This window comes from Sylvia atricapilla, chromosome 7 (assembly GCF_009819655.1).
Source record: "Sylvia atricapilla isolate bSylAtr1 chromosome 7, bSylAtr1.pri, whole genome shotgun sequence".
In the NCBI taxonomy this organism is placed as follows: Eukaryota; Metazoa; Chordata; class Aves; order Passeriformes; family Sylviidae; genus Sylvia; species Sylvia atricapilla.
The window spans coordinates 348819-372779 of record NC_089146.1 but is presented as its reverse complement, the minus strand read 5'-3'; the positions used below and the strand labels follow the sequence as shown (position 1 = coordinate 372779).

The following is a 23961-nucleotide window of genomic DNA, read 5'->3' as shown; positions in this document are numbered from 1 at the left end:
GTGTACGAGAGGACTGGGCACAACAGGCTTTGGATGTGTGCCCACGTGCAGAAACACTCTATTTAAAGCAACAGCACTTTGGGGAAGTGAGGCAGTATTCATTCCTCCTCAAAAAATACACCCGTTCCCTCGGCATTCGATAAGGAGTCGTCATGGGTTTCCAATTCTCTTGTTTGACTTAAGGGATTATTCTAGATTTCAGAGGTCACAGACCCATCAGGGCACAAGAAACAGAAACAAATGAAAACCGTTTATCCTTTAGTCCACATCTAAAGGAAAAAATAAATCAGCTTATGAAACAAACCATTTGCTTCATTATTCCTCTTGGGGGGAAGCTAGATGTCAGAAAAGGTGGGGATTTGAGGAAAATGCAGAAGTTGGCAGTAGCACTGGGCAGAAGGGTGGCAGGCAGGGTGTCCCCAGCAGCACTCACCGCTCGGTACTCGTAATAGATCCTGTCATACTCGGTGCCGCCAATGGTGATCTCGGGGACGAAGCGCGGGATGGACACGGAATCCAGCACTCCAGCTTTGTCCTGCACACTGAGGGGAAAAGGAGCACTCAGTTCACACCTTGCCTCAGCAACAGCCAGGTGTTGTACCCAGAAACACTGTGGCTGCCCCATCCCCAGAAATGTTCCGAGGTAACCTGATCCAGTGGAAGGTGCCCCTGCCCATCACAGGGGGTGGGACTGCCTGGGCTTTAAGGACCCTGCCAACCCCAAACCATTCTAGGATTCTTAATCATCATTCTAGGATTAAAGAACTACTTTTCTGTTAAATACAGCTTCCAAAGATTTGGGCTGTTCTCCAAACATTTATCCTTCTCCCAAATCTATGCTGTATTGCCCCTCATCCTTGCCTCCAGTTTGCTCTTGCTCCAGCATCCTGCTTCTCCATTTCCTCCCCCAAGTTCTTCCCCCTTGGAGATGCTCAGTCCTTCCTGGGACTCTTCTCCATGAATCCCCTCTAGCTTTTTTGCTTTCTACATAAGCAGTGTAAAAACCAGTGATTTTACTGAATGCCACACGCTACCTTGCCAAATTCCCATCCTAAACAGACCAGTAGTGAGACAGTGAAAGGGTCTGGAAGGAGGCAGTGCCTCCAGCATCCTGCCTGGGAATACCTGCAGGAAGCTGCTGCAGCAGCTCCAGTGATGGATCTTGGGATCCACCACCAATCCACTCTGCACAGCACCAACAGTTCAGATATCCCGAATTTAAAATGCCTGATAAACTGCTAGAAAGCCTACTGCTGCCTGTGGTTATCCACAGGCCAACAGTGCCACCTGCACATGGCTGGCAAAAACACATCCCCTTCCAGTCAGCACTTACCAAACCCTAAATCAAACACCAGAAACTCTGCAAATTGGGTTGTCTTCAGTGAATTACATTTCTCAACAAATACTGACATGCACATCAAGCGCATGCCCTGAGCAAAATTCACCATCTTCAAGTAATTATTTTTATCCCCAAACCATAAATTTTGGGACCTTTCCTCCCAAAAATGAAGAGTTCCAAGTGAACTGGTTTGCTGACATACTCTGATACACTGTAAATTATCCCACTACAGCCAGATGCGTAAGGAAATACAATAATCCAGTCAAAGTTCAGATAGGAGAAGGCGAGGAGAAATGCACTTTTCCAAGATCAGGATCAACAGCAAAGATGCCTCCTATAAACTGCAACATTATTTAACTTCAACAACATTAAACGTGTATTTCACGTGATGGAAGGCACAAAAGGGAGTCCAGGCACACATAAAGCATAACATCTGTGGTAGGCTGAGTGCCCACTAAAATTATTCACTCTTTTTCTGCTGTGAGATAGGATTAGGAGAAAAAGCAAAGCAGGCTTTTTTTAAAGAATGCTTTATTAACCTAACTACAAGAAGGAAAAAAATAGTAAGAATCAGAATAAAACTTTCAAAACACTTCCCTTCCCCCACAACTTCCTTCCCTTCTCACTGACAACATACAGAGACAAAACTTGGAACTTCGGTCAGTGTATCACCTCTAAAAATAGTTTTTCATCAGTTCTCTCAAGGAGAGGAATCTCTTTTCTTATGCCATGGGAACTTCTCCACAAGAAAACAGTTCTCTTGTGGCTTTAATTCTCACAAATACCAGCCATCCAGAAATCTGTAGTTGTGAAGTCCCTCCCATTTCACACAGCATTCCCACAGCTGCATTTATGGTCCATGTAAACTCACGGGGTACCATTTTAAAGATGAGCTGTTCAGAAGTAAAGGTTCTCTTCATCACTCTCTGGAGTCATTTTTATCTCTGGAAACAGAGGTCTTCTTCTTCTCTCCCTGGGGCAGGTCTTCATCTTCATCTCCTCTCTCTGTTCAAGCTTCTCATGAGATCACAGCTACTTCAACATTTACTTAATCCAACGCAAATGCCTTTGCTCATATCTGCGATCTGAACACTCTTCATCTCTCCATACATGTTTTCCACGAATTAAAGGGATATTCTAGTATATCACAGTCCATCACCACGGCCTTACAAAAGCATTTCAGCCTAACACTAGGCATCTCCTCTTTCTCCGCCCATCTAGGACTTGACTCCTCCTTCACTGACCTTAATGCCTTCATGTTGTCTCTCTATGTGTCTTCACTCTGTCCTTTTCTCTCACTTAAGAGAGGATTTGTGCTTTGCAAGTTTCACCTGTGCAAAGGGGGAGCCAGGCCTGCTTGTTACCTCTTCCCAGGCCAGAAGGAAAGAGACTTCCCCGGGGTTTTTTCTAATTTTTAACACGTGTGTTCACATAGGTGTGTTCAGCTTTCTAGTGGTTTAACAAGGTGTCAGTATTCATAACTAGTCACTGATAGGTTTCATGAGGCACAGAGGAAGCTAGTGGCAGCTTCTCAGAGAGAGTCACTTCCCTCTTCCCTTCCCACTACAAATCAATTAATGCAAAAGCAGCACAACATCATACACAGAAATAAGGTTTTGTGGTCACCCAGTCTGCAGCAAATCTATTCTTTTCTGAATCTCGGCCAAGTGGCCATTTGGAGAGGACAGCTCCTAGGCACAATCCATTTTAGTTAAGGGCCAAATTACAAAACCTGCTGCTCCCAAAACTTCTTTGCACAAGAAAATAATGAAAGCTTTCTTTAAACCATCATTTTATCCAACCTCCGGGTTCTCTGCACCTTCAGAAATAATTTGGAATGCCAAGCAAAAGCACACCGAAAGACACCTGCCACAACAATGTCTAACCACAAAACCACAGCCACTTGCCAGGACTAATTCCGCGCTCAGCAGGAAGCACTTACAGGCACCTTTTATGTTTCTTTTGTTTTCCCTCTCTCTCCCCCAGCAGAAAATTTTCATTATTTATTCTTTTCTGACACTTTACCAGACTTTACTGAAGGAGCTCTCAGCATGCAGCACCTTTACGCTTCAGATCAGGTCATATTTGAAAAGGAACTGAGAGCATCTAAGTGACTGTGTGCTCCCAAGACTTTAGGAACATCAAATTCTAGCTCATATATCCCTCTTAACTATGGTTCTTCCAAAGGAATCTCACCTGGAAGTACCCTACAGCAATTGATAACTCATCCCTTTCCCAAAAGCACCTATTACGCACTAATTCACATACTTCATCCAGCACAACTGCAAGAGCAGAAGGATGAGTACTGATGTGAGAAACAAGATTCAAACAACTCCTAGATGTTCAGCTATAAAGTTAGAAGTTGTTAGCTATAGAATTGTAGGGTTAAAGTAAAAGTTTGTTTAAAAATTATAATGGTGTTAGTTATTAAGAACTGTCTGTACTCATTTTATATCCCCTACCCTAAAACATTAGTTATCTCTCCCTGTAGGCGAATCCAGACGGCTGGGACAAGGAATTCTGCCAATCTGCATATTCTAGAACATGTGGGTTTATTGCAAGGGTCGTGGGTAAAAGGGCCTTGCCTTCAGCCACCAGCCTGGGCTGAAGGGAAGTCCCAAAGAGAGAGGGAAAAAGAACAGGAGGGTATGAGCTAAGTGAGAAGGGAGCGAGAGAGCAAAGTGGCAGGGGGAAGACAGCAGGAGAGAGCAAGAGTAGGGGGAAGAGGAAGGGTAAGAGAGGGCGAGGTCCTTGTTACAATACATTCTATCTCCTTTTGTGATGAATATTCTAATTTTTAGTGACCAACCAACACAAGACACAAAATCCTATAGAATCTACATACAGCCTATAAGAACTACTATATTACCATACTGTGTTATATTTTAAACTCTAAAAACTACTCTTTAAACTTCTGTTTTGCTACATTGACCTTTGGATCCCTTAGTCAGCAGAAAGGTATTGTTCAATCAAAAGGGATTCTCCTTCAGCTAGCTAGACCATTGTTTTCAGGTTATACAGTAACTAAGACTCAGTATCCTACAACTCAAAGTAAGCTTTCATTTCTATTCCGATTATAGGTTTCATGTTTTCAGAATCTTTTGCTAAGCAATCGTATTTATAAGGTTTCCCTGATTCATCTTCCCCAACATCTCCCGTTGCTTCCTGTTAGGTTAGAGCACTACTTTTCTCTGCCCCGTCCATCAGAGCCCTGCTCTCCGCCCACGCTGCTCCCCGCTCCACATCTCCGCGCTGTATGGAAATACAGGATCCCATGGTGCCCAAAGGATGATCAAATCAGCACCCCAAAGACGAGAGCCAGGAAGACTACCAACATCTTTTCATACTTACGGGAACCCCTTTCAAGACCTCGCTTGGAAATAAAGAGATACATGAATATTTGGACTCTCAATGGACTTAGCCTCAGGACAAATAAACTGTACAAAACCCATACACCGAGACCCAGTGTGTGAGGTTGAATGGCATCATTGTTACTGTCACTCTGCCCACCCAGCATTCGATCGATGTTGTCCAATTTTATTGTGACTTTTTCATTTGGTTTTGGAAATCTGCTAAATAAATTCTGTTATTTTGAATTGGCTTCTAATCGTTTTTAACACCCCCCATTATGGGCAGGCACCGCCGCCCACCCCAGCGCTGCCTGTGGCTGCTCCCTGGTCCTCCACCACAGCCTGAGCCCCCGTTGACATCAGCCCCACGTACTCCTATAACAGCAGCAGGCTGCTTCAGCTCTGCCATGAGAGACGGCGCTGCTGCCTGCCAACTCCAGCAGGAATCCCGCCTGTTCCAAACGCAGGGTTCGGAGCGAGGCTGCCCCATGAGCTGCCTGGCTTTCGCCAGGAGACCCCTGCCTCACCACAGAAGTAGTCACAAGCTCTTCCTGTACCCCTCATTTTTTGAGAGCCCAGCTTAGATTTTCCCCTCCTGATTATTTTTTTTTTTTCCTGATTTTCCCCTCCCTGCCTTGGAAAAATCAATCCTCTTAGAGAAAAGAATGTGCTAATAGTTCGTAAGAAAATCTTGTAAGGAGGAGAATGTCAAAATGTGCCTGTAAGCAGTGTAAAGTGCTTGCTAACTGAGAATAGTACAGGCTTTTAAAAAGTTTTAGAGAAAAGAACTAGTTTTAAAAAGAATTAGTACAGTTTGCAGATTAATAGGCATTAGAAGAGCCTAATAACAATTGTGCAGAGGCGGTAGAATTGCAAAGACAAGATTTGGAAGAGGAAGAACTAAAAGAAAGAGAAAAATGATTTGTGGACAAGTCAGCAAAGGTTATAGAAGGGAAAAGGAAGTCAGGATATGTGATAGTGAATAGGAAGTCAGAAAAAGTAGTGGAGTCAGAACCCCTAAGTGCTAGTTAGTCAGCACAGGCTTGTGAGCTGTATGAGGTGTTACAGGCACTTAAAAGGAAAAGATATGATCTTTACAGACTCAAAATATACTTTTAGAATAGTCCACACCTCCGGAAAAATTTGAGAATAAAGAGGTTTAATTAGTTCTCGTGCATGAGAGTTGGTCCAAGAAGAATTAATAAGAAAAATCCTAGAGGCTATTAAAGATCCAGAGGCAATTTCAATAGTACACGTGAAAGGACACCAAGTAGAAACGCAATTTCGGACTCAGGACAATAATTTGGCAGATAGAGAAGCTAAGGATGCAGCATTGCTGATGATGAATGCCACGGACGTCAGAGAGGATAAGACTCAGGAATATCCCCCTTATCCCTCTCCAAAGGAAATTGAAGGGTATGAGAAAATAAGAGGAAAGTAAGAAGAAGGTAAATGGAAATTGCCAGATAAGAGAGAATTATTGTCCAAAAATTATACAATAAAAGTCTCAAACAGGCTTCACCAACAGACTCACTGGGAAGCACAAGCACTTGCAGAACAATTTTTGAAATTCTTTGAGTGTAAAGGGATTTATGAGTTAGCAAAGCAGGAAGTACAAGGGTGCATGATATGTCAAAGGATAAACCAGACCAGAACATGGCAAACACTCTTAGGAGGCTGTCCCTTATCTGAATCCTTTCAAACGGGCAATAAGCTAGATTTTACTGAGTTACCTAAAGTGGGGAGATATAAATATTTATTGGTAGCAGTAGACCAATTGACCCATTGGGTAGAAGCCTTTCCGAATACCAGAGCTACAGCCCAGATAATATTAAAAGTATTATTAGAAGAAATTGTACCTTGATATGGGATATTGGATTATATAGATTCGGACCAAGGGACACACTTCACATCAAAAATTGTCAAACAATGAGCAGATGCATTAGGGATTTGGTGGGAATATCATACCCCATGGCATCCCCAGAGCTCAGGATGGGTAGAAAGGATGAATCAAATGCTAAAAGCTCGGTTGTCAAAATTAACATTAGAAACAAAAATGTCTTGGGTAAAGTGTCACCCTCTGGCCCTGCTTAATATTAGAGCTATGCCCCACTCTGAGATTGGACTGTCACCCTTTGAAATGCTTTACAGGATGCCCTATGAACATGGGATGCCAGTGGGGGATAGAGGATGGCCAAATTAAGCCCTATTTAATAGCGATAAATAAGAATCTACAGGAATTGCAAAAGAATGTACTGACAACACAAAGCACCCTCTCGGGGTTTGCAATATGTAAGATACAACTAGGAGATGAGGTGTTAATCAAAACTTGGAAAGAAGTCCCACTAACTCCTCACTGGGAAGGTCCTTTTCTTGTCCTTTAACCACAGACACAGCAGTTGAAACAGCTGAGAAGGGCTGGATGCATGCTTCTCAAGTAAAGAAGACTGAACAACAGGAGGGGACGCCTGAGTGGAAAGTGACCTCTCCCCCCAGGAGACTTAAGGATAAAACTTCATCGAGGCACTAAATGACTGAAGGGGACATAAATTGTTCAATACGGTGTGTCCATGTTATCCATGTATTCACTTTGAATGCGGTTATTGTAATGAAATCTGGGTCATACACTGTAGAAGGGGATATAGACCCAAGGGTTTGTGTACAAAGTGTCTGGAAACAAGCCGTATCTTAGTACTCGCTACAAACTTGGGTATCCTGGAATTAGATTCTCCAGAGTGGTTTCTCTTGTTTCAAAAGGGGATTAGGAGAAAATTGGATTCAAGAGCACAAGTCCTAGCAGTCAAGTGCCGAAGGTCAAATAAAGTACCCTGCACGCTGATGCAGTCAGATTATCAAGGTGGGGCACCTTTAAAAGAAGCTATGAGGCTTGGTTCAATTATGGAATCGCTGAAGAATACCTCTGCCACCGAGAAGATGGATCACCTTGCCGATGGTGGCAACCTGGTGAGTGCAGGCAAAGGCAGAGGAGTACACTTGTGGGGAATCCTGATGGTCCTGAGCCTAGCTGTGTGCAAGATGGCTGGTCTGCTCCCAGTGAATCAGCTCAGCGCTGAGAGGCAGAGCCTAAATAATGACTGTGAACCATGCTTTAAGACTGTCCTGAAGGGACAGGTACTGACTAAAATGATGGCATCCCAAGCCCAATATGATTGCAGAAGCAGCAAAGAAAACAGGCACTGTACCAATAATGGCAGTCGATGTAGAATGTGTCAATTGGATGGGGAGATAGTCTGCCACAAGCCAAGAGTGGTATCTAAGGATGGGCAGTCAGAAATACCACCTACAAAATGAAAAACGTTAACACATCTGGTATGCAAACAGGATACTGGGTGGGTACCTACTATTCCTACTTGTAACCAAGGTAATCATAAAGTATGGACTGGAGGTAGAATGGAATCAACATTTGTAGCACACTTTCAAGTTAACAGGTTACGTTATAATCACAATCAGTTAGAAATGTGTGTGATGGGCGGAAGGACTGGTGAGAAGGAAGGGTGGGAAAGAATTTAAAATACGATAAAAAGGATTCCCTTAATAATGAACCTATAATACTTGATCTCCTCAGAGATGATGATGAAAGAGTATGCTTATGATTTGATGAAACATTTTGTTTTTCGAAGAATGAAGAAGGGGTAGATTCAGAAAGTAAAATAAAACAGCTCAAGAGTTAAAAAGACAGGAGTCAAAAGCAAGGTAGAAAACGATGAAGCAAGAAAAGCTAAAAACTCTGAGTGAACAATATGAGCAACTATAAAAACAGTATAGTGATTGCCTTAAACAAAAACCTGTTTATAGACTTAATGCAGGAGATTGCAACCAAATTAGGTGTGTCTAATTGTTGGATTTGTGGAGGACTTAAGTCAGCTGAGAAACGGCCTGGAAGGCCAGAGCAGCTTCCAAAATGGGATAATACACAGATCTCCAAAACAAAACAACGACCTGGAAGATGGATTTTGGATCAAAGAATAATTGGAGCAATTTGTATTAGTAGAGAGGGAAGAGAATATACTGAAGTAGTGGGGTATACTCCTCCTATATCCACCTTAGCAGTAAATTCAAATAATAAAACCAAAGTCTGGCAACCGAAACCTCCTGCTGGGTATTGGAGTCCAGCAAGGGGGTCAAATTGTGAATGGATTGAGCAAATTGGGTTATGTTTGGTATAGAAGCTCTGGAACTAACCCTTACCAATCTCTGGAAAATTTAAGAGATTACTGGAAGGAGCTAGGAACTATAAATATTAAATGGAAAGCCCCTAACAGAATATAGTGGCTATGTGGCAAAAAGGCCTACAGTGAGCTACCCTGCAGGTGGAAAGGATCCTATTATACTCTAGGGATGATTCGACCCTCCTTATTCATGCTGCCCAATTCTGAGAGCAGTCTGTTAGGAGCACCACTGTATGAAACTTTAAGTAGGGAGAAAAGGTAATTAAAAAAAGAGCTTCCTAACGCAGGAGGAAATCAAAAATGGGGAGAGGATGAACGGCCAGCAGAAAGGATAATAGCATGTTATGGCCCTGCAACTTGGGCCCATGATGGAAGCTGGGGGTATAGAACCCCAATCTACCTGCTGAATAGATTAACAAAGACTCCAGGCTGTAGTAGAGATTGTGTCAAACCATACCTCTGACACTCTCGAATTTTTGGCCAAACAACATTCCCAGATGTGGGCTTTTGTATATCAAAACTGAATAGTGTTAGACTACTGTTGGCTGAGGAAGGAGGAGTCTGTGGAAAGTTTAACAAATCCGAACGCTGCACAGACATTGATGACTATGGAGAAACTATCAGGGGCCTGGCAGCAGAAATTAAGAAAGTGGCACATGTACCAGTTCAGAAATGGAATTCTATCCTTCAAGGTTCATGGTGGGATCAGTTGTTTGGGGAACGAGATTGGTGGAAGAAAGTAGGTTTCTTTATATTATGCTCAATAGCTGGACTGATATTCTAACCCTGTTAATACCATGCTTCATTCACCTAATACATTTTATAGTACAAGGCATGCAGGTAGCAGCCCTGCCTACAGACCCCGAACTTGCCACAGGAAAATTTGGCCAAGTATCCAAAATAATGAAATTAGGAGGAAAAAAAATGAAAAAAGTAAAGCTGCAGAAGTTTTGGCCAAATTTGAAGCACGAGTATGTGAGGAAAATGATGAAAAATATTGTTCAACATTATGGGAAGAATGGGATGAATACGGAGACAGGTGCAAACAAGAATAAGAGGCTTCTCATGTTAGAAATGATGAAAACCATAGAAACTAGAGTAGATGGTTAGAATAGTTTGTTTTGTAGAAAGTATTTTATTAGGCAATGAAATAACAAAATGAAACCAGGTAATAAACAACATCAGTAAAAGCACAAATTAATGTTTCTATGTGGAAGGGGAGGGATTGTGATGTATGGTATAAAATAATTCATGTTTAAGAATTAAAGACTTCAGGAATTGTAGAAGTACAAGCAGAGGCAGGGGAAGAAAGTGATTTGCAATAGAAAAGGGGATGCCATCAATCAAGGATGAGCCTCTTCCCGGGATGGGCCTGACAAGGCCCTGGTTTTAGGCACCCGATATCCATCTATGATAAAATAATCTGCTACAAGGGCCTGCATCTCAATTTCAGATTCCCTATGAAGGAACCAAGTATTCACCCCTTCTCAGAAAACTTTTTGACAGACTGGCAGCCAGAAAAAAAAAGGACATGATTACATTAGAAGAACAAGAGGGACAAAAGAATGAGAAGACCCCAGCCCAGCAGAAAACCTGTATAAAAACAGAACCTCCAAATGCAGAATTCGTGAACTGAAGGAGGTTGGGGGCAAAAGAGACCAAATCTAAAGTTCATCCAGTGCCGACCCTGGGCTCAGCACTGTTTGCTTGTGGTTTTCTCAAAACTTATACTCCAATTATTCAATAAATTCTGATTTATTAATTTGGTTAATCATTTATTACATAAATTAACACCGGCAATGTTACACAGCCTGCAGCTCCTCATCCCAAACCTGATTTACTTTGCAATACGTGTGGACAGACAAATGTCACTGGGAAGGGCCCAGATAAAAACACACCTGAGACAGTGCAGTGGCAGCCCAGGAGTGAGACATTTTAAAAGCCAGAATTATTTTTGTTGGACTCTTGGAAAGGAAGATGTGAAGAACATCCTCTGGAGGAGGACCCCTCCATCTTCCAAGCCACAAATGCAGCCCTTTTTAACCTTTTACCAAGATCCCACAGCCAGGCTGTCAGGGCAAGGAGAGCACTTGAGGGCAGGCAGGGAGATAAAAGGGACTATTATGCAAGTGATTGCCCATGGGTGGGGCTAACCGGTTTGATTAGCTGGCTAATTTACATTAAGCACTCAGAGGCCCTACCAGGGTTTCCATGCTTTAGACTCTAGACTGAGCACTAAAGAAGTTCTCAGCCCTGCTCACCCACCCCGGTCCCTGAGACACGCTGGGACAAGCTGAGACTGGAAGGGAACAGAAGGGCTCAACATCCCCAGGAGCTGGGAAGTCAGCAAGGGAAGCAACTGCAGATGGAAAACCAAACAGGGCACAACTCCGACTGGGTATTAGGGGAAACTTCCGCACGGGAAGGGTGGTCAGGGATTGGAACACGCAGTGGTGGAATCACTGCCCCTGGAAGTGCTCCAGAGCCATACGGCTGTGACACTTGGGGATATGGGCTGGCCTTGGGCTCAGCAGTGCTGGGGGCATGGTGAACTCCATGTGCTCAGAAGGCTTTTCCATCCTAAAAGATCCTAAACAGCTGCTGGAGCCTCCCAGGAACACCCGGGAGAGGGCAGCATGTGCCAGCACATGAGCCGGCACCAGGAAAAAATCTGCGGGAAAGCCACTCTCCAAAGGAAAAATTCACACAGACACGGGACACCTGCACATCCGTGGGGACCACGGGCTCTTTGCTACTCGGATGGTGGAGAAAGTGAGAAAAGAATCGACTTTAGGGTTCATGGACTCACACCTGGACATTGAATCCAGCGTGCAATTCCAACACAGCTGACCTGCAGCAGGCTCCCTGTGTTTCTGGTGTTACCATGGGGAAAGATCATGTCCAAACACATACATTTTTACAAAGAGGCTCTTCCCAGGCTGCCTGAGACATTGCCCAGGATTCCCTCACTCAGCTGAGTGAGGCATGAGCTCGACTGGCACAGGATGTGTGTCATCCATTTACTGATGCCCTGACAAGCCCAGCACAAAAAAAGATTCAAAAGCAAACCCCAGGAGCTGGACTTGATGTTCAGCGTGGGTCCCTTCCACACAGGATATTTTATGATTCTGTGGTTTAAATAAGCAGTTAATTGCACTCTGGGGTCTTCCAACAACCCCACTTTTTTGCCAAAAGAAGAAATAATTTCATATTACCTACAGTGACAAGAGCCATATGTAGGAGACTTATCTCGCCCTCCCCTCCAGGGTTCAATGAAAAATTGAGTCCTGAAAGCAACTTACTCCCTTCTAAAACTGTGAAATAGAATTTTCATACAGTATCTTAACTCACTGCTCTAATTGGAAGGTTTCCTTCAACTCCCTCCTATTCATCACAATTAATAATCCTCTCCTAATACCTGCACTAGTGTCGAGTACAGGAAAACAAGCAACTTATTTTCTCTTTCAAAGGAAGTCTGATTGTGATGATTTTTTAGAGTCTAAGTCACCAGATGTTACCCTCCAAGTACTACACAAAGAAACCTCATCTTTGATACATAAAATGCACCCAAATCATGACTTGCTCCTCTCAGACACCACCCAGCACTGCTCTTCTGCACCCAGCATTGCTCACTGCAATCTTCCATCACTCCCTGATAGAAAAACCATACAATAGGAGCATTATCTCTATTTTTAGGAGGTATTTGAAGTAACAGCACAGAAAAGTAAAATGCAAGAAAAAAAGAAAATGCAAGAAATACCACAAAATATCAAGAAAGTCTGCAAAAAAAGTTTAACTTGCTAGTCCAATGCCTGTAACAAAGATACAAACTTAGGGGCAGATACTCAGTTTAAAAATCTGTGTTTCTATTAACCTGTGAGATGACCAGAAAATAATGACCAAAATGCAACTCTTAAAATTTGTTTTAAAAATGTAACTATACTGAAATTTCCATCTGCACATTCAGTCTGAAGATTAAGTTGCAGCAAAATGAGAAGCTTGTCATTAACAGCCTTACAAGTGCAACTGTATTCTTTATATATATATATTCTTTGTATTTTACATAAACAAAATTGACAAATGAAACACGGTGCACTTGCAAAGAATTATTAAAATCAAATTAAATTCTATTCCAACAAATCACTTTCCACTGTCTGAGTCTGATCTCCTCCATCTGGGCAGACAATGATCTTTGACAAAAACCACTCAAACTTGTCTGGAGCTTTCTGTCTCATCAATCAGCAGCAAAAATGCCACACCACCTTCCAGTACCAGGCAGCAATATTACTAAATATAACCCCACCTTTAAAAACTCATGGCTTTGACCATTTTCTTGAATTTGATGCAAAGAATTGCTCAGTGGCTGGATGGCATCACACTTACTAAAGTCTCAGGTGATGGAAAGAAACATCATCTTGCTCCATCCATGGCCCCTTGTCAAACTTCAGGTACTCAATGTCTTCAATTACCTGGAATCAGAAAAGAAAGCTCACTAAGTGGTGGTTTGATCCAAACATCAATGAAATAATCAAAAGAGGTTATTAAACAAATGAGAAAGGCATCACTGCTAAAGCTGTAGTAACAAGGCAAACGTCTACAGGTAACATGATCATCTCCCAGTTCTATTCCTGGAAACTGTGGCCCTGCCAGGAGCATTGGGCACACACATGGGGGGATCTCCTAACAGCCTGTGCTTGCAGCTTTGGATGGCAGGGAATAAACTGACAGAGAGGTGCCTTGTTGCCAAATTCTTACCTGATTCTAGCCATTCTTCCATAACTTGCCATGGGGCTAAAAAGCAAAGAAGGTACAGCCTCACCCCCGAGGACAAATGAGGAGGAAATGGAGGTAAGTCTAAATTTAACTCCTTTTTGTTACAAAATTGAAGTTTGGTTGGTTTTATTCCCAGAGAGGCTCAGTAACACATTCCCTGAGGCAGGCAGGGGAGCAGGTGTGGCATCAGCCTTGGTGCTGTATGGTTCACATCACTGTTTTTCAGGCTGGAAAACTCAGGCCTGCAAGAGCTGCAGTCCAAGGGCTCAGGATTTCACCAGCCATCACGACTCGCTCATGCATGAAAGGAAAGGCAACACTCACAGCTCAGAGCCCTTCAAACAAGCAAAGCCAGCTCAGCAAATCATTCCTTCAGCATCCCCAAACTTATCAGTCTTCAGGTTTTAGCTTCTTTTTCAGCCTGGCTCCACCAGAAAACAGATCTTTGCTGCTCCAGGAAATAATTGCTTATCACACCTGGCTGCCTAGAGCTGAGAGAGTCCTGCCCTGGTGTCAGGAGGATGCACTTCAGTTGCCTGATGAGGTGGAGACAGCACCTTCGAGCAACCTGGGAAGGAGTTGATTGTTACAACTCCAAACATCCCTTTCCAGAGACCTTTTCCATAGGGAAAGGATAAAGCTGAGGGGACATTTATGACAGCACATTGTCAACCCATTGACAGGTGAGCACATGTCAGCAACGAAGTAACAGAATGATAAAAAATCCTTGTATTCTTTACACTAAATCGACTTTAATTATTCCCTACAAACACTAAATCCCAGATATTACCACTTAAAAAATTATAACCAAGTGCTATTGCAAAATAGCTTCAACTATATAGATCCACTCTTACCAGAATTGTTTCCATGGTGAGAAAAAATGGTTTGGACATGACTGAAAAAACACTTTATAGGCACAAACTGCTGCAACATAACTCCAAGACAAGAGGAAGAGAGGTGTAAGGTAAGTTAGTTCAAACAGCCATTATTCCTTTGAATGATTTAATTGACAAGCTTAACAACAGCAATTCCTTCACCACAGCGAAGCTTTGGAAGCTTTCTGCACCTGATAACAGCACTAATCACAGAGTTCCTACAGTGGGCTCATAGTGTGCTACAGGGGGAAAGGAATCTGTATCCAAATTAGTTTTGCTCACTGTTATCATCATGTCTGAAGAATCTCTTGCCCAGCAGCTCCTTAACATCAGCTTCTGGCATCAGTTTCCCAACCAGGACAGAAAAACAACTTTTTAATTTATGCCCTGGTATCCCCCGGCAATTAGCAGCAAATATCAAAAGCTTTAAAAGAAGTCAGGCATACAGCTAACTTTGCAATCCCAGCTAAACTCGTGCTAAACCAGTGTGACACATCCTAATGAAGCTCATTTCAGCACTCATTCAACCTTCAGCCACCACAATCAAAGTTAATTACAACAGGAAACCCCAACTGACCTTTTTAGGACACTTAAAAAAATAATTTCCAGGCTGTGTATGCATGCTCTGAACAACCCAAAAGTTATTAAACCAGAAGGCCATAAAAAATTCAGCTCCCAAATCCCTAAGCAAACAGGTTGGAGTGGGATAATGAACACTGCTCTCTGTCAAGAGGATGCACCTGTGTAAACACACACCTTACAAGCCAAAGCCCTCCTACTAACCGTTATTCCCAAATTTCTGCTGTGTCATCCCAAAAGGGAAGCTGAATCTGAACAGAAAAGGGGGGAAAAACAACTGAACTCTTCCAAGTATCAATACCTACCACCAACACCCCACAATGACAACATCATGGGCTGGATAATATTACAGGGTATTTTCCAACCTTAATCATTCTGTGGCACTGTACTTTGACTTCCAAACATTAATCCTTCCTCTAGTCCAAGCAAATTAAGGACTCCTCTGGTGCATCTGATGACCCTATTTAGAGCGATGACAAGATTGCTGAGCTCAGGAGAGTCACTGCTTGAACAATAAGAGATTAAGACTGACTCTAAGCCCTGTTTTGAAGGATTAAAAAATCAAATCTCTAGAAATAGGGTTTACTACAAAAAAAAAAATCTAGGGAGGAAACAACCTGCTTTATTCTGACCATTCGGAGATGTGTCCAGAGAGAAGGACAGGGGAAAAACAGGCATTTAACCCCTATCCCAACCCTCCTTTAATTTACCAAGTCCCCATCTTGAAACACCACAGCTCTCAACTCCTATCCTTGCTTCTATGTTGCTATCCAGAAAAAATAACTGTAATTGCTCCAGATTCTCTATATTCACACCACAGCCTCAGCTTTTTTGTTCATTTCAGTCTGATTTTTGGGGGTTTTTTTCTGTTTATTATCTGCTGTCACACTGAAGCCCCTTTTTTAGGGGTATAAAACCACACTACCCCACAGGTCTACTGGTTATTAACGATAACCCTTATCATCAAGTGCAGGAGGACTCAAAAAATCCATCCACAACAGCAGAGGACCCAAAACGTGGCACAAAACCCTGTTCTTATAAAGAGAACCCAAAGGCCTAGAGACAAACAGCAGTGCACCTATGGGAGGGGATGGAGTGCTAATTTTAGGACCAGGAAATGTCCTTATCAATATTTTCTGCTTCACACACTCATATACCCAGAACTTTGAAGGCCACCTCAGGCAAAAAATAATTTTAGTCTGATAAAGAGTCACTGAAATACTAAAATGCATGAATGCATGCTCTGAATATGCTAATAAGCTTCATGAGGTACAGGCTACTGCATATATATATATATATATATATAAGAAACACTCAAATCTCTGCCAAGATCACACTGCATATTAACATTGAAATAGAGGGAGTTTGGGCTGTGTCTAAGTAGGGTAGAAATGTCACCTCATTAGGATGAAGACCCAAAAAACCCATGGAGACAGCCCATGGACAATTCTCCTTTCCCTCCTCCCAAGTGGGGATAGTTCCTCAGCAAGCTTCCATGTAGGATTATTATTATCCAGTTAACATCATATTACTGTTATTAACAGAGATCTATCCCTAGAACTGAAATGTGCCCAAAACCTGTCCAGAGTCTCAAAAACCTTGGTGCTCCTTCCCTCAGGGAACAGCAGCTAGAAAGAAAAGTTAATGATGGTGAAGCAAACTACTTCCGTTCTTCTGCTAGTAGCCTTCCATGAAAGTTCACTGAAACAAGGGAGATCTATTAAACTTACTGCCAGAAAAGCAAAACTTACCTTCTCCACATCCTCAGCTGCAGTTGCTGTGTACTGCAGAACTTCACTGCTCTCACTGCAAAGAACACAGAAACTGAATTACCTTGATAAAACTGCTCTACCCATTCTCCCCCAGAGCTCCAAAGGGAACAGAAATGAAGTTAAAAGGCACAAACACCAAACTGGAATTATTACAATTTTTCAGATTGCTCCCAGCTGTTGCAATAGAATTCCTGTTGCACCCGTGAGCTGCCTCTTTGCAGGTGGAAAGCTGCTTTTAAAGGGCAAATGGCCTGGATATCTACATAACTTCAGTTGAAAAAGGTTTAAAAATCACACAATGTGAATTTGTTTCCATTTAGACCTATTATAGCTGCCTCATCTACTTGAAAATAAGTGAAATTTTCAGTCTAACCTACTACTTCAGAAGACTTTCCTTTTTCCCATTGCATGACTAGCTGTGAGTCATTTCAGGAGAAGAAGGCATTCATTTACTCAGGTTGAGCCAGCTCAGTGAACACAAATGCAGGGAGAAATATCTGTAAGTGTAAAAACATTTTTAAAAGGTAATGTTTCCTAGTTACAAGATTGGCTTTGTCAGCCAGCAGCCTTCAGAGAAAAGGCACTTGCATAGCAGAGCCACAGCAGAAGCTCCTGCATGAACCTTTCACACTATACATGTTCAACCACATTCAGCAATAGCTGTTGCCTGGATAACCTGGAAGGCCCTGGAATAGCTGCCCAATATGGACATTGTATGGAACATCATACTGCAAAGTTTAGGAGCATGGAGTAAAATTCACAGAATCCCAGATGGTTTGGGTGGGACAGGACCTTAAAGCTCATGCTGTTCCCACCACCTGCCATGGGCAGGGACACCTTCCACTACCCCAGGTTGCTCCAAGCCCTGTAGGACTTGGCCTTGGACACCTCCAGGGATGGGGAAGGCACCTGGAATAAGAGATTTTCCTCAATATCAGCCCAAGGAAGAGGTCAGCCTTCAGCAGAGCCTGACAGCAGCATTAACAACGCCGATCAAATCACTTGATCCCATCTCTTGATTTGACTCTGCAGATTATCAGGGCTTCATTAAGAGAAAACAGCTGCTCAGTGACTCTGCAGATTATCAGGGCTTTCCTTAAGAGACAACAGCTGCTCAGTGGAAGCAGTGTTGGATATGAAGGAGAACATTACCAATCTTAAGGCTCTGCTCCCGGAAAAGAGGAAGATCAAACAGAACCCAAACACTGTCTGTTCCAAATCACTAGGCAGTACCTGCCACAGCACCCAGCTCACAAATCACTACCAATAAAAACATAAAAGACATTCATAACTAGTCATTCAAGTCAACTAGAGAGAAAGCATGAATTTTAAAGCAAAAATCCACTATAAACCACTTCAGGCAGCATCAGGCTGCTCTAGTTAAACAGCATAAGATAACAGGAGTTTTGCCCAATAACAAACTGCTTTTCAAGGAACAAGCAAACAAACTTCAGCATGGAACGCATGCAGGAGTTTGCTCAGCAGTCTGCAACAACTCTTTTTAGCCTGTTTGGACCAGAATTTAGGCAACCCCAGGAGTCAGGGACTCAAACTAGGCAGACTAAGAGGTAACAGCCAGGCATGAACACAGCTCCCTGCACCACTGCCAGCAAACAAAAAGTTAAGGCAGCTGTGGCTTCTACCTTTATCCCAGACTGGAGGCACCTTGAGGTCCAGAGGTGCACGGAGCTGAGTTCATACACTCCCAGCTCCCCCACAGCCAGGGGACAGAGACACTGATCAGGGTGACAGGCTGCTGGGAGCCCATCCACTGACAGGATTTGCCTAACAGGGGTACTGACCATGTACACACAGAGGGCAAGGAGGTGAAATCCCAGCAGGATCTAGCCTCACTGAGCACAAGATGTATGTGGAGCTCAATCTGATCCAGAGAACAAGCAGCAGTTTTCTCCCCACCAGTGACTGCAGCAGTTTGCCCTCAGGGGGATGACATTCCCAAGGCTTCCCATTGACTCCCAAGAGCCGTGTGCTGGCTGTGGGGACACACAAGGAGGCCACTAACCATACGTGACACCAACCCCTGCCTGCATGAGTGATAGGCTCAACATCGAGTTATTCACTTCAGTAGCTGGCAGAGCCATCACACTGATCCACCCGGGGAGACACAGCAAGCACCAGAGGGACACAGGAAGGCTACAAAACACCTGGGAATCTACTCTGATTTACATCAGCCTCCTGCATACAGCACAACTTACACAGTTAATTCATCTGATGTCCTTTGAGAGTTTCTCTTCCAGAATTATGAGGGACCATAGTTCTATTTTTGTATTTTTAGGATAATTTTAGTTTTCCTAGAGCTCTTCTGTAAGAATCAGAAAAGCTGGAAAGCTCTGTTTCATCCCAGGTTTACAAGGCACACACTTTTGCACTCCAGCTAGAGGAAGCCTGGGGAGCCCAGAGACAGGACACAGGGAATGGCTTCCCACTGCCAGAGAGCAGGGTTAGATGGGATGTTGATAAGAAATTGTTCCCTGTGAGGGTGCCAAGGCCCTGGCACAGGGTGCCCAGAGAAGCTGTGGCTGCCCCTGGATCCCTGGAAGTGTCCAACAGCAGCCTGGACAGGGCTTGGAGCAGCCTGGGACAGTGGCAGGTGTCCCTGCCCATGGCAGGAGGTGGCACTGGCTGAGCTTTAAGGTCCCTCCAACCCAAACCATTCTGGGATTCTGTGGCAACTGAAAGGACTTTCTGAGGAGAGAAAAGCCATAAAACTTTCCAAAAAGGCCTGCAAAAAGCTTGTATTGCATCACTCTCTGCTCAGGTCATGCAAACACAGCAGCCATAGCTGTGGCATTCTCTACATCAGAACCCATTTTAATCTTCTGAACCCATGAACTCCTGAACCCATTTTAATCTTCTGACACTGGCATCGTTGTATTTCTGGGGTGGCAGAGGTGACTAGACTTACAGTTCTTATGCTGTGAATGCAGCACCCCTTCATTAGGGTACACTACTGCACCCTGCAGCACAAGGAGGATTTTTTCACATGACTTGTTGATATTGGCAGGATTTTAAGGTTTGCACACATTTTTCTCAAAGACCTAAGAGGCAAAACATTTTGCTTTCCTGACCTGATCTCTGGTAGGAAGGTCCTCTTGTAAGCATCCTCAATGCTCTGGAGATAAGAAGGAGACACCTTTTTCTCATATGGCTACAAAAAAAAAAAAACAAACAGAAAAAGTTGTGGAATTAACTTCCTTTTCCCACCAGCACAGACTCCTCCACCTGCCAAGACCTCATACTGGGATAAGCAGTCAAACTTTCAAGTGAACCACAGTGAAAGTTTCAAAGAATTAAGGCATTTGGAGGGTTTGGAATTCCTTACATGCCATGAAATATCTAGAGTAGCCCTCAGCTTTCCAAGGACTGATTCATCCCTGCTAACTACACATTCCAGGGAGCTGTAAAAGTCACCCAGAAAACAGGAGAAGACCGTCTGAGTCCGCCTTTTGCATAAGGAGGCCAAATTTGCACCTATTTCCAGTTTCAGAGAAGTGCATGGGCAGACACCCACTTCAAACTCCTGTGAAATTTCATGGATATCATCCCTGCTGTTAACTAGCTTGCTTTCCACACAGTGTACTTTCCATGTCACATTTTCAAAACACCAGGGATTTCTCTGATCTGCCATGATCCAAACCAGTCCTGATGATCCTACAGAGCTCGGCACTGGCACTGACCCAAAAAGTCATAAGCTACACCAGCTACTCCTGTCCAAAGGTTTCAAAAATGCCACTGATGTTCATGCTCACAAGGGAAAAGGACTCACAGGTTCCCCCAATATATGAGGAATTTCCTAACTGAAAATTTTTTTCTAATAAATCAAAGCTTTATTTTAATCTATCTGATTTTCCAGAGTTAAACTGCATTTCCCACAGCCTTTGAACAAGGCAAGACAAACAGCTTTTAATCCTCACAACACATCTGCAAACAGTTAGTTACAAGCACTCATCTAAATATAAAAAGGGGGGGACCCCCCCTCCCCCCAATTACAAACCTTACTTGGATTAGTCATTCCCCAAAAGCACCCTACAGCTTTCCTGAGCCAAGACTAGTTCAATAATGCAGTCACCCAGCAGTGATTTGCTGGATTTCATGGAGTTAAGTGAACCTGCTGATCCCAGACGACTGACACACAAACCCCAGCACAGGTATGAGGAAGCAGTCAACTGAGAGGCAGGAGCCAGGGAGCCCAGCTGGGCTCCTGGCACTCAGGAATAAGAAATATACCACCTCTAAGTGCATTGCAAACAGCACATCACCTGCCCACCCCTCCTGAAGTGGCAGCTACAAACCCTGGTATAAAATTTCACCTGCTCTTAAAACCATTTTTCATTCCACAAATGACAAGGTATCAATGTAGTTACACAAGAAGTTGATATTTTCTCTTTGTTTTTTTTAAAGCAAGCACACCAGAATGCCCACAGAGTCATCAGCACCACACAGGTCTCACACTTCAGAGGACAAGCAGCTCCTCAGAAGCAGAATTCAGTAGCAAACCCCACCAGACTCACACACAGGGTGTGATCACAGCAGACACTAGCAGGCAGCACTTGTGAGAGACAAGTAATAATAAACACAAAAGATAAATACGCAATAATCAAAGATCAAATTACCTTGCCTTTCTCTTGAATCTTCTTCTGCACCTCTGGGACAGGCACATCTACATAAATGACCAAGTGAGGTGGCAGAAACTCAGAAACGCTGATCTCCTTGACCTCTTTGTAGTGATCAAGGCCTGTGTAAAACACAGATAAATCACATTGCCTGTCTCTGTATTTGCAGTCTCTTCTTCTGGGCTCGTAAGAGCAAGTTTAGGGTAGCCTTTTCCTCAAACAGAATTCAGGAAGATTACAGAATAAACTATCTCCAGAGAAGTTCCATGCACTGAGATCTAAGAATCTGAACCCAGTTATATCAAAGAGGGACTTTATTCCTGACTCAGGTTTAGAGGAATCTCAGCTTTTCCCCCACCATTTGGAGACAGTAAGCAGCAGTAGCTGTAATCAAGATGTTTGTTCCCCAAGGATTCCAGTACAATCCAAATTGGGATTTCGTATTAAATTGTGGGTTGCTGGGCTTTGCTGCCTCAGTAATGCAGAGCAGGAAGACACAGGTCATTACAACCAGCTCTCAAAGTCATGCAGCAGCTTACAGCATGTGGTAAAATACAAAATACACACTTCTTAAATCCAACAGCAAAACCAGGAGGCAGTCAAGAAAACAGTTATCTCCACCTCAGGAGCAGCCAAAAGAACAGATCTACTAGGAACAGGCAACAACAACTCAGGAGCTCAGTGCCCATAACCCCAAACCAAATCATTAAGGTTGGGAGGAACATCCCCTGATCACCTAGCTCAACCACTCCGCTGAGAACTCCACCCACAGCATTCTAAGTGTCTCCAGCCAGGAGATGCCAGGTGATTTGCTCCAGGAGCTGACTCCCTTCACAGTGAAAAAGAGTTTTTTCTCACAAGTGAAACATGCCCTTTATCTTCTGCCCTCTCACTGCCACTGAGATCAGACTGGCTTCACCCAGCCACACCATGAGCACTGAATATTTAAAGGAATCTCTCCTTCCAAGAGCAAATTTCTTGTTTCTTTTTTAAAGTAAAGTAAACTACCAGACTTCTAAAAGATTATGACAAGACAACTTCCTTTTGCTGGCAGGAACTCACATCTCTTGTGGACATATCCCTGCTTTAACATAGCATCCAGGAACACAAAGTCACTGTAGGGAGAGCGCTCCAGCACCACGCCTTGACCTGCAAGGGAGAACAGGCTCCAGGTTGGAACGAAAGGAGCTGCAAAGTCCCCTCCAGCCCAAATCATTCCAGGATTCCCCAACCTGTGCTGAGCAGGTGCTCCAAGGCGTCGGCATACTGCAGGACACGGTTCCCAAAGATCCAGTACTGCAGGCGGTACGAGTGCCCGTCGGGAGACTTGGGCTCTGTGTAGAACTTCTCCAGGTTACAGAAACCATTGAACTTCTCAGGCAGCAGCTTCCCGTCCCCCGAGATCCTGTCCTGGTAGTGGATGTCCGCCTCAGGGAAGTACTTCATTCCTGACAAGGAGAAGAAGCCCACAGGAGAAATAAATAAGCTGTGTCCATTTGCGGCAAATGCCTCTTCAGCTGCTGAGCCCACAGGTGTTCCCTGAACAGCTCCCAGACAGCCCCAACCCCTCTGTCCATCACAGCACACGGCAAGGAACCCAAACTCTTGAGCACTGCCACTGCCCTGGGAGAGCTGAGCTGTTCCAAACACAGCCATGTGGGAAATCCACGTTCACTGGGAGCACAGTGAGCACATCGACTCTTCAGTTAGAAATGAAGCTTCACTCACAACAAATCCAACAAACCTGAAACACATCCCCGTGCCAAACCTCACCAACATCACCCACAAACTGTCCCCACTCCCTCCAGCATTCCCCAATCCAGAACTGCTGCTCTGGTGAACTTCCTCTACACAAGAGGCACAATTAGACTCTGTCAGCTCTCAGAAAAACAGTAGGAGTGAGACATACCCAGTTTTTCTGCAATTTGCTGGGCCAGCTTGCCCTTCCCAGAAGACAGATTCCCCTCCACTGTGAAGATTTTGCTGTGCTCTGTGAACTTCTTGCTGGCCCTTTCTCCCAAGACATAGGCCAGCCACCCGTACTGCAGGCTCTGCTCAGGGCTGGTGTGGATTCTTGCCTGGACGAAAACACGTGGAAATCAGCAGATTTGGAAGGGGTTTTAAGCTGAAAATGCAGCTTTTTCAGACACACACAGAGGACACACTCTAATATGCATCCAGTGCAAGAAATCTTTACTCAGTAACCTTAGCACTGTCATTTCAGCTTAGCAACTGAAGCAGTGGTTAGGTTAGGAAGTTGCTCATAAAATTAAAGGCTGAGAAGACATAAAGTATGAAACAATTTTCAGTCTGAAGGCTGGACACACAACACACCCAGGGCTCCCAAGGGAGATCCCATACTAAACTCTTGCTTGCATTTTCTTTGTTGTTTGGCATGTAATAACACTAAATCCACTCTTAGGAGAGTTACAGCTTCATTTCAACGTGG

At 43.7% G+C, this 23961-nt stretch overlaps 1 protein-coding gene across 1 annotated transcript in view; it reads right to left on the bottom strand.

The window, feature by feature from the left end:
- NDUFA10 (NADH:ubiquinone oxidoreductase subunit A10) overlaps nucleotides 1–23961 on the bottom strand; it is a 33807-nt gene that overhangs the window by 9271 nt on the left and 575 nt on the right. The window contains exons 2-9 of the mRNA XM_066322368.1: nucleotides 23422–23590; nucleotides 22745–22960; nucleotides 22575–22661; nucleotides 21513–21634; nucleotides 19968–20047; nucleotides 16858–16912; nucleotides 13263–13348; nucleotides 434–542 (exon numbers count right to left, since the gene is read on the bottom strand). Coding sequence (XP_066178465.1) covers nucleotides 434–542; nucleotides 13263–13348; nucleotides 16858–16912; nucleotides 19968–20047; nucleotides 21513–21634; nucleotides 22575–22661; nucleotides 22745–22960; nucleotides 23422–23590 — 924 coding nt within the window. The remainder of the gene's footprint in view (nucleotides 1–433; nucleotides 543–13262; nucleotides 13349–16857; nucleotides 16913–19967; nucleotides 20048–21512; nucleotides 21635–22574; nucleotides 22662–22744; nucleotides 22961–23421; nucleotides 23591–23961) is intronic.